The 13,738-nt window shown below is 34.1% G+C and overlaps 1 protein-coding gene across 1 annotated transcript; it reads left to right on the top strand.

The window, feature by feature from the left end:
• Window positions 1–4,902: 4,902 nt before the first annotated feature.
• On the top strand, window positions 4,903–13,215 carry LOC131800711 (protein odr-4 homolog). The gene is made up of 5 exons (XM_059118388.1): window positions 4,903–5,145; window positions 5,481–5,667; window positions 5,740–5,830; window positions 8,668–8,787; window positions 11,923–13,215. The coding sequence occupies exons 1-5, from the start codon at window positions 5,053–5,055 to the stop codon at window positions 12,827–12,829; spliced, it is 1,398 nt and encodes a 465-aa protein (XP_058974371.1). The 5' UTR covers window positions 4,903–5,052; the 3' UTR covers window positions 12,830–13,215.
• Window positions 13,216–13,738: the final 523 nt, after the last annotated feature.

The raw sequence follows: 13,738 nt of genomic DNA, 5'->3' as shown, positions 1-13,738 counted from the left end.
CAAGAACCATTGAACTATAATAGACCTTAAAATCAATTTCGGTTTTTTTTATTTCAATATTCTATAAAAAAAAACTTTTGCATTTCTATGGTTTTGAAAACCAGCATCAATAAATAATTACCAAGCTAAATCCACCCTGTCAAATTCAAAATTTCAAAAATTAACTCTAATGTTTAAAACTTTAGTCACCTGCAATAATTTTACATGATTTGTTGTCATTTTTATTTATCATTATTTATTGGAATAGCAATAGCAAAATAAAAGAAAAATCTTAAAATTATTAAAATATAAATATTGTTAACATTTTGCCAGGACAATTCCATTAAGAGTCCTTGACAAACATGATTTGTTGTCATTTTTATTTATCATTATTTATTGGAATAGCAATAGCAAAATAAAAGAAAAATCTTAAAATTATTAAAATATAAATATTGTTAACATTTTGCCAGGACAATTCCATTAAGAGTCCTTGATTTTTGTAATTTTTTTACAATTTTATTTAATTTAGACTAAATTAGAAAACAATCGAATTGTCCTGACAAATGTCGCAAAAATAAAACAGGAACCATACAAAGAAACCCCCATAAAAAAAGAATATAAGAAAATATATTTATGTCTCATGTGGACGATATATAAAACAAAAATATTATGAAAAAATATATTTATGAATGAGAAAAAAAATACCCATAGAGAACAAAAAAAAAATAAATAAACAACAAATAAAGAAATGATATATATTTTAAAACAATGGAGATTTGGATGTTTTATTAATTTAAAAAAAAAAAATCCAGGTGTGGGAAGTTAAAAATTAAACTACACTTGAAGTTTTTAAAATATATTTTAAATACCAGTACATATTGAGAATTTGCCTTTAAGAATCGCTAAAAAATCGTGGAAAAGCAGCAAATTTAGAAAATTTATCAAGTGAAAAAGTTGTAAGGTCGGCCAGGCCAATCTTTGAATACCCTCCACTATTTGGAACGATTTAGGCAATTTTCAAAAATATAAAATCCGTTAAAAATTCTGTTAAAATCTTAACAAGTAAAAAAACATTAAGTTCGGCCGGGCCAAACTTTTAAAGTTTGGTTTTTGCCACATTAGAAGAAATGTGGCAAAAACCATTAAAATGCCGAATATCGGGAGGTACCGTTATATGGGGGCTACACCAACACGTGCACCTATAATTACAATGTTTCGCCACACGAACTAGGACCCATTATGACCCACAAATACCAACTTTTACACAAATCAGTGAAAAAATGTGGCATAAATCATCAAAATACCGAATATCGGGAGGTACCGTTATATGGGGACTATACCAGAACGTGGACCTATACATGCAATGTTTTGCCACACGCTCAGAGACCCGTTATGATCTACAAATACCAATTTTCAGATAAATCCGTGAAAAAATGTGGCATAAATCATCAAAATACCGAATATCGGGAGGTACCGTTATATGGGGACTATACCAGAACGTGAACCTATACATGCAATGTTTTGCCACACGCTCAAGGACCCGTTGTGACCTACAAATACCAATTTTCAGATAAATCCGTGAAAAAATGTGGCATAAATCATCAAAATACCGAATATCGGGAGATACCGTTATATGGGGACTATACCAGAACGTGGACCGATATATCTCATCTTCAATACCAACCATCCTAGACACAATACAAATTGTTCTGCCAAATTTTGACGCTCTACGTCAAATAATGTGAGCGGTATCGTGATTTCAACAGACAGACAGACGGACAGACAGACAGACAGACGGACATGGTTAAATCGACTTAGAATTTTAGGCTGATTATGAATATATATACTTTGTGGGGTCTACGACGAATATTTAGGGATGTTACAAACGGTATGACAAAGTTAATATACCCTCCTTCCAAGGTGGAGGGTATAAAAATACCGAATGTAGCCGTTATATTAGGGTCTATACGACGACGTGGACATGCATAGGCAACTTTTGACATAAACCATTACAATACTCAAATACCAAATTTGAAACAATTCCGGTGAATAATGTAGCTAAAATCATCAAAATTCCGAATATAGGGCGGTGCCGTTATGTGGGGGAAATACGAAGACGCACAGACAATTTCTGCGCAGACAATTTTCTGTCATAGGCTGTAGTACCCATTATGAACTTCAAATACCAAATTTGAAGCATTTTCGGTGAATAATATCGCTTAAATCATCAAAATACCGAATAAAGGGTGGTACCATTATATGGGTGTTATACCAAAACGTGGACCTACATGGCTTATTTTCAATACAAAAAGTCCTGCAGACATAATATTAATTTGAGAAAAAATTTTATCAACCTACTTCATTTCGTTCGGAAGCTTGAGTGATTTCCACAGACGGACAGGCGGATGGACATCGCTAAATCGACACAGCAATTTTATGCTGATCAAGAATTTATATACTTTGTGGGGTCTAAGATGTATATTTCGAAGTGTTACAAATGGAACGACAAACTTAATATACTTCATTTCGTTCGGAAGCTAGAATGATTTCCACAGAGAGACAGGCGGATGGACATCGCTAAATCGACATATAATTTTATGCTGATCAAGAATATATATACTTTGTGGGGTCTAAGATGTATATTTCGAAGTGTTACAAACGGAACGACAAACTTAATATACTTCATTTCGTTCGGAAGCTAGAATGATTTCCACAGAGAGACAGGCGGACGGACATCGCTAAATCGACACATAATTTTATGCTGATCAAGAATTTATATACTTTGTGGGGTCTAAAATGTATATTTCGAAATGTTACAAACGGAACGACAAACTTAATATACCCTCCATTCTATGGTGGAGGGTATAATATACTTGTCGATATTCTGAATATCACAATACGGGTATGGCGGGGCAGAATCCAAATCCCAAACTTTGTAAATCTTAATATTGTTAAAAAAAAATTAAATCGAGTTCGAAGATGGGCAATATCGTTCCACTCATTTTGGTATCTCCCCCACAGAAGGAGAAAGGACAATCCGATTTTGCCCCAACTTTGCAAATCCTAATATTTGCATCAGTGCTAGATCAGGTGCGAGAATGGATAATATCGGTCCACTCCACCACAAAGGGTCAACATTTTCAATAATTACAACTCTTATAAAATGTGATGTAAAAGTCCGATTGCCTTCATATTACACCCATAACAATATTTTTTATTAATCCATGGTTTGATGTGCAGATGGAATACATTGGCCCCCTCAAAGGTGTCAAAATTTTGAATAGCAAAAGACTGATAAAAGCGAAAAAAGCATCCGACTTTCTTCAAATTTCACAAGTTCCAATATTTTTATTAACAAAAAATCTGTTGTGAAGATGATAGATAGCGACCCACTCCTTCTGGAACCTAACATAAAAGGGATCAACATTTTGAATATCCAAACGGGCATAAATGCGAAATAAGCATCCGATTCTTTTCAAGTTTCACACATCCCAATATTTTTACTAACGAAAATATGGTGTTAAGATGTGGTGTATCGGTGCTTCTGATGCCTCCCTTACAGGGTGCCAACATTTTGAATAATTATAACCCTTATAAAATGTGAAATACTAGTCCGATTATCTTCAAGTTTCATGTACCTCAATATTTTTTACTAATACAAGATCTGATATGAAGGTGAAACATATATCGGAACACTCCTTCTGGTACCTCCCCCACAACGGGGTCAACATTTCGAATAATAAAAGGCTCATAAAAGCGGAAAAAGCATCCGATTACCTATAAATTTCACAAAACCCAATAATTTCTACTAGCACAAGATCTGCTGTCAACATAGTAGATATCGGCCCACTTCTTCTAGTGCCTCCCCCAAAAATGTGGTGATATTTTTAAATAATTATATCTCACAGAAGGCAAAATAAACATCCAATTCCCAACAACTTTTACAAAACCCAATATTTCTACTAACATAAGATCTGGCGTGATCTGGGATATGTCGAATCCAACTACTTTGGTTACTCCCCACATATGGTCACAATATTCCATATATTTTTCTATCTCTATTCAAGTAATTACTCTTTTCAAGTAAAGATTTGATGTAAATATTGAATTTACCGGCCCTCTCCTTCAGGTACTTCCTCCACAGAAGTTTAATGTTGATTAAATGTTCGATTTTCTTATTTTTTTTTTTTTTTTTTTTGCAGCCAGATAATATTATTAGCATTAGTTGAAGTGGTATACTTCGGTCCACTATATCTGATACCTCACACACATTTGAAAATATTACAAAAAATGTCACAAACCATTCTTATGAAAAATTGTCGATATATTCCAAATCTGTCACTCTGACTACAATGAGTGCAAAAAGCACAATATCTTTTTTTAAGAATTCCTGCAACAATACATCTTTCTTCCGAACATGGCCTGTTCTCCGTCAGTGCATATACCGACACAGCTCTTCCAATCCAACTATTTTCTTTTTGTATTATAATCAATTGAATTGAAAATGTCTAATTGACTTACCGAAAAAAAAACAGCTTCATGAAAAATTTCGTGCCACATATATCACGCACAAGCATACGTATTTCAGACAGGCTTTGAATGTTGTTGGTCTCATTAAATTGTATAGTTTAGTATTTACTACCAAACATTCTACCAATGTTTCATCTTCTGGCCGCAAATCCGGAAAATTCCGGAGTCCACACAATATTTTCTTTGGGAAATACTGAGTTAGAGAATCTCACTACTGTTCCATATCACAAAAAAAAAAAAATAACAGCCAATAAACACCATATTTCAAGTGGTTGGCAACACCATATATTCAAACACTCAACCATCACTGATAACACAGAGCACATACAACCCTGTGTTGTGACACACGTAAACAAAAATTGACATTTTGTGAAAAACAACAACAACACCATTCAATTCCAATTGGCAATCATACGTAGTGTTTTTTTTTCTTTCGAAGGGGAACTTGTAAACGAACAACCAAAAAACGCCGCAAGCCAAGAAAACTCCCCAAAAAACTTTGTCCACAACGTTCGTTTTGTTGTAAATGCTAGACGGCTAGCAATGGCTAAACTATTGCTGAGTAAATCCGATGAAGAATATCTGGAAAAATGTGCAACACAGATGAAATTCAGCTATGGCATCATCATTGGTCAGGTAAGAGTTGTTGTTGTAAGAAATGCAGTTTCTTCGTCTTGTAAAGCTGTAAAGGAATGCGAGGAGCAGCTGTTGGCATGCATTTTTCTACATGACATGAGGGCAGCTGGCAATAGCAATTATGGGGGCAAGAAAATTTCTGTTCACACAATTTGTCTGGAACAAATAAAAGCTACGAATAAAATATGTAGGTGTGTGTGTGCATTTTTGCAAACCCCAACTTGGTGTTAACGTCATCACAACTGCTAACAAGTTCATTTGCACTTCAATTGTTGTCGTTTGCCGTATTTTTTTTTGGAATTATAATTAAAACTTTATTTCACGTTTTCATAAAGAAATCCGAACCTGGTAAATACATTGTCGTACATTTGGCCAAAAATGACGAGGAAGAAAGCGATTTTCCCGATGCCGACTCCTCTGCAACGGTTGGTCCCCAAAAGGTGGATCAAATCAATTTGCAATCACTCGGAAATCAATGGTTAAGTGCCGGCAAAATGATACCCGGTTCTTTTAATGTTATGGGTGAGTTTTTTTTTTTCATATTGTTGTGATGAATTACCGATTTAACAATTTTGCTTTTATTTATTATCACAGGATTATTTGTTGCCGGCGTTAGCAAAGATTATGTTGACGATTCTTCGGATGAATTCAAATCTGCCAAAAGACTGTTCTTTGATATGCACAAGTAAGTAAATTATAAGTTGATAAGCAATTCCTTAGTGATGTTCGAAAGAAAGGAAGAAAAAACTCAAACAAACTTTTTGAACAATTCGAAATACCAGGAGTTTTATAACTCGAGTCCGGCTAAACTGTCCTCGTTGATATTTGCAATTTATAACGTTTTGTTTGTAAAAAACCTATTTTTAAAGGTTGAAGACGATTTTGATTTGTCTTTGTCAGAATAATAATTCCTATACTCCCAATGGAAAACAATCTCGACAAGGTTAAAATTTATAATCAATTTAAGGATTGTAATTAATACTCTGTGAAGTCATGATCACTTTTTCACCTGCAATTGCTAGAGTAGACTTAAAAAATGATACTCTACTTGACTGTCCCTAAGTATCAAAAAACACATAAGGGACTTTTTCATCTCCGAAGCCCACTTGGCTAACAGAAAGGCCGTTTGAAAATGGTATCAGATATTTAAGTTGTTCTTGAACTGAGACTAAATCTACTTTGTAGAATTACACCATTGGAAAAATGTGAGGAAACACTTTTTTGAGTTGGCGAAAATCGTTTTCTCGAAGGAGATTAGAAAATCTTAGAATGAAAGAAAATTACTTCTTTTCAAAAATCGCTTCGGATGGAAAGAGTTCGAATAGAAAGCCAGTAATAGTATTTTCCATAAAGATCAAATGATGAAACCAGAAACTCTATTCTTCATAAAAGTCAGAATGTCTTTTCATACAAAACAAGAAGCTGTTTGGTACAATGAGTTCGTCTTTTTTTAGACGATTATGAGGTCGAAAAAACCTTTTTATATACCAGAGAGGTCTTTCTATAAATAACACGAAAGTTTTCTCATAGATGACCAGAGCATTTTCTCATAAAAGATCAGGGGGTCTACTCATAGACGACCAGGAGTTTTTCTTGTAGACGACTAGAAGGTCTCCTCATAGAAAAGCAGTTCTTCTTATCGAAAACTAGAATATTTTTTCATAGAAGATTAAGAGGTCTCCTCCTCATAGAAGATTAAAAGTTCTACTCATAAATTACCAGAAAGCCCTCTTCTGTCTAGCTGAAGAATTGTTGATAGCAATTTTGCTTTCCCGCGAGCCTCAGCGTGGCTCCAAAAAGAGTTGAACAGTGACAGAATAAGTGTTTCACAGATTCTATATCTTTCTCGTCTTGACGAAGCCTGCAGTAGTCAGTATGGTTATGTTTTATCTGGAAGAAATGTTTCAAGGATGGCTTCAACTCTCAATGTCTACAACAGTTGACTCGGAACCACTTCTTGCCATTTCATCTGCAGCTTTATTGTCAGAGATGTTCCTTTGACCAGGAACCGAGCAAAGCTTAAAAAAGGACTTCACTTTTTTCAGAGCAATCCTGCACTCCAGGACTACCATAGATTTGATGGTGTATTAATTTACCGCTTTTAGGGCCGCTTGACTACCGACATATATAGTCACCAGTCAGTTCAGTTCAATTGTTTGATTCATCAGCAATTCTACAGCTTTCCTGAAAGCAAAGTTTTCTGCATGGAATACGCTACAGTCTTTATTGAGTTTGAATGCGTTATAGACATAGAAGTCGAGAAGGTCTTCCCATAGAGGAAAAAAAGTTATTTTCACAGAAGACCAAAAGGTATTTTCATAGAAGGTCTTCTCATAGAAGGCCAGAAGTTATTCTTTAACAAAACTAGAAGATCTTCCCATAATAGTTCAGACTATCTTCTCATAGAAGGCCAGAAGTCTTCCCATAGAAAGCCACAAGATCTTCCCACAGCAGTTCAAAAGCTCTTCTCATTGTAGATTACGATCTTCTCATGGAGAACATTATGGTCTTCTTGTATATGACCATACGGCCGTTTCTTAGAAGTCCAGAAGATATTTTTATAGAAGACCAAAAGGTATGTCCACAGGATTTTCTCATAGAAGGCCACGTTTGTGGCTATGATGGTCCTTGAAAAATATTCATTAAAAAATCCACGTTTGTGGCTATGATGGTCCTTGAAAAATATTCTTTAAAAAATTAACGTTTATAGCTATGATGGTCCTTGAAAAATATTCTTTAAAAAATACAAGTTTATGGCTATGATGGTCCTTGAAAAATATTTAAAAAATCCACGTTTGTGGCTATGATGGTCCTTGAAAAATATTCTTTAAAAAATTAACGTTTATAGCTATGATGGTCCTTGAAAAATATTCTTTAAAAAATCCACGTTTGCGGCTATGATGGTCCTTGAAAAATATTCTTTAAAAAATCCACGTTTGTGGCTATGATGGTCCTTGAAAAATATTCATTAAAAAATCCTCGTTTGTGGCTATGATGGTCCTTGAAAAATATTCATTAAAAAATCCACGTTTGTGGCTATGATGGCCCTTGAATAATATTCTTTAAAAAATCCACGTTTGTGGCTATGATGGTCCTTGAAAAATATTCTTTAAAAAATCAACGTTTGTGGCTATGATGGTCCTTGAAAAAATATTCTTTAAAAAATCCACGTTTGGAGGGCTTTTGGTTCTTGAAAAATATTCTTTAAAAAATCCACGTTTGTGGCTATGATGGTCCTTGAAATATATTCCACGTTTAGAGGGCTTTTAGTCCTTGAAAAATATTCTTTAAAAAATCCACGTTTGTGGCTATGATGGTCCTTGAAAAATATTCCACGTTTAGAGGGCTTTTGGTCCTTGAAAAATATTCTTTAAAAAATCCACTTTTGGAGGTCTTTTGGTCCTTGAAAAATATTCTTTAAAAAATCCACGTTTGGAGGGCTTTTGGTCCTTGAAAAATATTCTTTAAAAATACAAACATTACTATTTTCAATTATTAAAAGTGAATTGTTTCATTTTTCAGCCTACTTAAACAAGGACATCAATTCAAAAGTAACGAACACGATGATACCGAATACATATTCCTCACCTATTCCAGTGCTGCAAAAAAAGCTGCAAGTAAAATATATAACTATGTGGCAAAGTAAGTAGAAACGTCAACATTTCTTTATAAATATTCTATTACCTAAATTTGTATGTAACACCCTCAACATGTTTTGTAACTGATATTAACACATTATTATGCACCTGCTTATCTCATTGGTTTTTGTAAATATTCATTAAAACATTTATATTTTAGTTTTTTTTTTTTTAATTTATGTGCAATAGATCTGCTCTTAGAATGGTAGTATCTTGTAGACAAAAAGAGAACAATTTAATCAAAAACCTTAAATCGATCTATAAAGTGTTAAAAGTTCTTAAAATAACAAACTCTTGTAAAACGTTTCTAAATTTTGAAACAAGAAATAAGGATTCGTCATAGTACTTTGCATGTGTCTCAAAAACATTTCGTTCTTCTGTTTGTGTTATGTTGTTTCTTTTGTTGGTCGTTAACATTTTTCTTGGTTTTTTCTTGTTTTCTAGCAAATGCAAAAATCATTTAGAAGAGTTCTTGCGTTTTTGTTTTTCTTATAACTGGTTAATTCGAAATAATGTTGTTGAGATATTGTTAATATAAATATTGTTCTATTTCGATTTTTAATATTTTCTCTTTGAACAAAACCCAAAAAAAAAAAATACTCGTGAATACTAAATCATTAACAGGGAATGCAAGAAAACCTACTTTACAGCACATATTAAATGTGTTTTATGGTAAATAATTTGATATCTAATAAAAAAATATGTCATTTATTATTAAATATTATTACGTGTATTTTTTAAATTTGTTGCTAATTTGTGTTTGTTTCTGATTTTAATTTGTGTTGATTTTTTATTTATATTTTGTATATTCAAAAGTTGCATCACCGTAATTTGCAATGTTGAGAGGGCTTGATTAAAATTTGGTAATTAGTTTGGCAGAGAAATAGATTTGAAAGTATTTTTAATTTGTAAACATCAGTGGCTGTTTTGGTATTGAGGTATAGAAAATTTGTGAAACTCAATGAATAAAATCTATTTAAATTATACCTAAAATCTGGAATGGAATGGAACAGAAAAAACAAAGAAAGCCAATTCATTCAATTTTTATACCCTACACCACAAGGTGGTCAGGGTATTATGTCTTTGTGCATTTGTTTCTAACAGGCAAAAGGAAACGAGATAGACCCATAGTTCCTTTTGATGATCTGAATAGAATCACATTCTGAGTCGATTTATGCATGTCCGTCCGTCCGTCTGTCCATGTATTTTTGTAAACAAAGTACAGTTCGCAACTATTGCCCGATCCAGATGAAATTTTGCATAAATCATTTGTTTGGCCCAAGGACAAACCCTATTGAAATTGGAGATAATCGGTCAAAATTTAGATATAGCTCCCATATATATCTTCGTCCGATTTGCTTTTTATTGTGCACCAAACGTGTAATATCAGCCCGAATAGTATGAAATTTTGCACATACAACCAAGTTAGGCCTGAAAATAAGTATGCCAAATTTGATCGAAATCGGTTCAGATATAGCTATAGCTCCCATATATATTGTTCATCCGATTTGTTATTTTTGTCCTTCGCAGCCGTAATATGCACTCTGTTACAACAATATTTGGGGAAATATATCAAATACAGTTCAGAAATACATGTGCCAAATTTTATCGAGATCGGTTAAGATTTGGATATGGCTCCCATATATAACTTCGTCCGATTTACCTTATATTGTGCATCAAACGTCTAATATTTGTCCAAATGGGATGGAATTTGGCACTTAGGACCGAATTTAGTCTAGAAGCTAGTATGTCAAATTTGGTGAAGATCGGTTCAGATATAGCTATAGCTCCCATATATACTGTTCATCCGATTTGTTATATTTGTTACCCACAGCCGTAATATGCACTCCGTAACAACGATATTCAGGGAAATATATGAAATATAGCTCAGAAATATCTTTGCGAAATTTTATGGAGATCGGTTCCGATTTGGATATAGCTCCCATATATATATTTATCCGATTTCAAATTAATTGTGCACCAAATGGGCAATACAAGTCGGAATATTAAAGATACAAATGCTTCGGCATATTTAGTCCTTTGAACTTTAAATTATAATTATAATCATAGCGTGTATGATTGGATTTTCCCATAAAAAGTCGGTCCCGCCCGACTTCAAGGCTTTCTTTACTGGTTATCTTTAAAGTATTTAAAAAATTAGCTTTTAAAACAGCCGCCTGCTGCGTCAGTGGTTTTCCAGCCAAAAATGTTCTATACGCTTGTAAACAATATAATGAGCTGTCACTGGAATAATTTAACAGCTGTCGGACGAGTGGCTTCAATGACACCAGTCTGAAGTTGGTTGTAGCTTTTTCATCTCACTCTGTATATTAGTTTATTGCACTGTCTTTCAGGGGTCTGACAGTACAGTGGGCTGTGTCCAGACCCCCTTCAAGTCTTATCTCTGAATAGGGAGCTAGTTAAACTTCAGGATAAGGTCGACCAGATTATTTGATTGTCCGACAAATACATTACATTTTTCATCTGTTACAGTTATTTAAAAAATGTGTTACCCGCAACATTCCGTAGTGGTAAAAAATATTAAAAACGTCCGATTTACAATGTTATATGGAATAATTTTGTATCAGTGTAAAGTAGTAGGAATACTTTCTGTATTAATAAGATAATTTAACAATGTTTTACATTATTTTTTGAAATAAACGGCCACTATCCGTTTGACTTGGCTGAGAAATGAGTTCTGAGTGAAGCTCTGAACCCCTTAGTATTTTTATTAGCAATTAATGTGAATAACTCTAGCTTATATTGATCAAATTATAAGGAGTTTCTTACAATATTTGGCTTTTAAATCATTTAAAAAAAGCTTAAGGACTTTTTGTTTTGTAAATCTATGACCTTTTAGGCACTGCAATTTTTGAGTTTGCAAACGGATTTAAGTGTACTTTGTTTTCCCGAAAAAAAAATATTTTAAAAAGGTTTGTGCGTTTCTTTGGTTTTAAAAAACATCATCCTGCGATTTTTGTTTTAAGTTTCATGTCATGATTTCAAACACTATTAACCACCACATCAGTGTCACCATTTTCAAAAATAAAAACTAACCCTGACCTAAGTTAAGACTCATGCAAAAACAGAAAACAAAATAATCAATATCTCTCTGTATGAACCTACTCAATTTTTATAGCGGTGGCACATTTTCACCCCTGGACTATCGTTTTGTGGAGAAACCCTTCGAATGGTATACGTTCGAGTGTAACTATGAGCTGAACGATGTATTCCCCATTTTGGATGCTTCGGAGAAGATCAATATCGAGGTGCAATTTCAAAAGACCATAGATACGGTGCGCAACAGTCTGAATGCCAGCGAGATTTTCTTGCAAAATGAATGTGTCGATGATGGACAAATCTTGGATAGCTATATTAAACAGTTGCATCAGGGTGGCGGACGTAAAGCCAACAGTGATGAGAGTTATAAGGCAACCATATTCCTACCCATCAAGTGCCAAAATACCAAAGGAAATCAACGGATACATGTCAAGGAATTCAATGGTACGATTCGTTTGTCCGGTGTGGTCTCATCAAGGGTGTGGTGTAATCCCAAGAATACAATAGGTGATGTGAAACGTTTCATACGCGAAGATGTCATACGTTCTTTGATGGCACGCATTCAGGTGTATTGTGATGGTCTTACCGAGCCGAATATTAGTAACGATGCTATTTTCATTTCGGAGCCTCCACGTCGGGTGTATTTCAATGTCAATGCTGGCAGCGGTCAGAAATCAATACAGTTCAGTGATTATATTTTCCGTGGTGAAACGCCCACAGTTGCTGCGGCCCAGGCCAAACAGATACTCGATTTGGACATAACACCCGACAGTATATCGGCCGATTTGGAAGGTGTACCCGAGGATGAAACATTTAGCGATACCTCATTTGAAATGCCGACCACGGATAAACAGAAAATGCAAAAATTGGGTAGCTTAGATCCGGCTGGCCAAAGGGATCTCACACGTACCATGTACATGTTGGGCATTGCGGTTTCCCTGCTGGTGCTGGTGATAGCCATTGTTGTGCACTATTTCATGAAATGAAATTTTTGGAAGAGGCGAGGCGTTGGCGCGGCGTTTTTGTTGGACAATTTGGTTGCGCATATTAACAGCAAACAAGAAAACATCACTCGGTTCACAGACTCAAGCACACACCCCACATAAACACACACACCCCCTGTACTTGTTGGTAAAATACGTTTTTCATGTTTTTTTAATTTTTTTACTTAATTGTATGATGTACTTTTTGTATTTTGTTTTTTATATAAATTATTTTTTTGTAATTGTCTTGTTTTGAAAAAAATATATACATATGTATTTAAAAAACGAAGGGAAATTTTGTAAAGCCATTGCAATGGTTTTGGCAATAGTTAAACAAAATATACTTAGAAATTAGTTAAATAAAACAAAAAACAAAACTGATAACAAAATCGCAAACTGTTACGTAGAAATGAAAGTGGCCTTCTTTGGAGAGCAGCTGTAATGTGTTTCAAGAAATTTAATATGTTTGCATTTAAAGTTAATACATCGATTTAAAGAAGGATGTCTTATGCTCTACCGCCACATGAGGGTATTTGTTTTTACCTCTACTTCATCGTTTCCTTAACCAAAACCTATGATTTGAGTTAAATATTTCACCGGCAGTTTTTCGAGCTTTCTGAAAATCACAGTTGTTCGTGTCAGATTTCTTTTTGTCAAAGATGTACCCCAGAGTTTATGTTGCAAATACCATCCGGAACTATAAGTCCTTTAAACGATGATAATGGATAAATAAAAATAGCTAGGTATTTCCATAAGGTCCTCAATTTTTTTTCTGGTCTATCACATATACGACAAGGACATGCAGTGTAGTCTCAATGTTTATACCCTACACCACAAGGTGGTCAGGATATTATGTCTTTGTGCATTTGTTTGTAACAGGCAAAAGGAAACGAGATAGACCCATAGTTCCTT

The sequence above is a fragment of the Musca domestica genome, unplaced genomic scaffold (assembly GCF_030504385.1).
Source record: "Musca domestica strain aabys unplaced genomic scaffold, Musca_domestica.polishedcontigs.V.1.1 124, whole genome shotgun sequence".
In the NCBI taxonomy this organism is placed as follows: Eukaryota; Metazoa; Arthropoda; class Insecta; order Diptera; family Muscidae; genus Musca; species Musca domestica.
The sequence above is the reverse complement of the archived record's forward strand: the minus strand, read 5'-3'. Positions and strand labels throughout refer to the sequence as shown.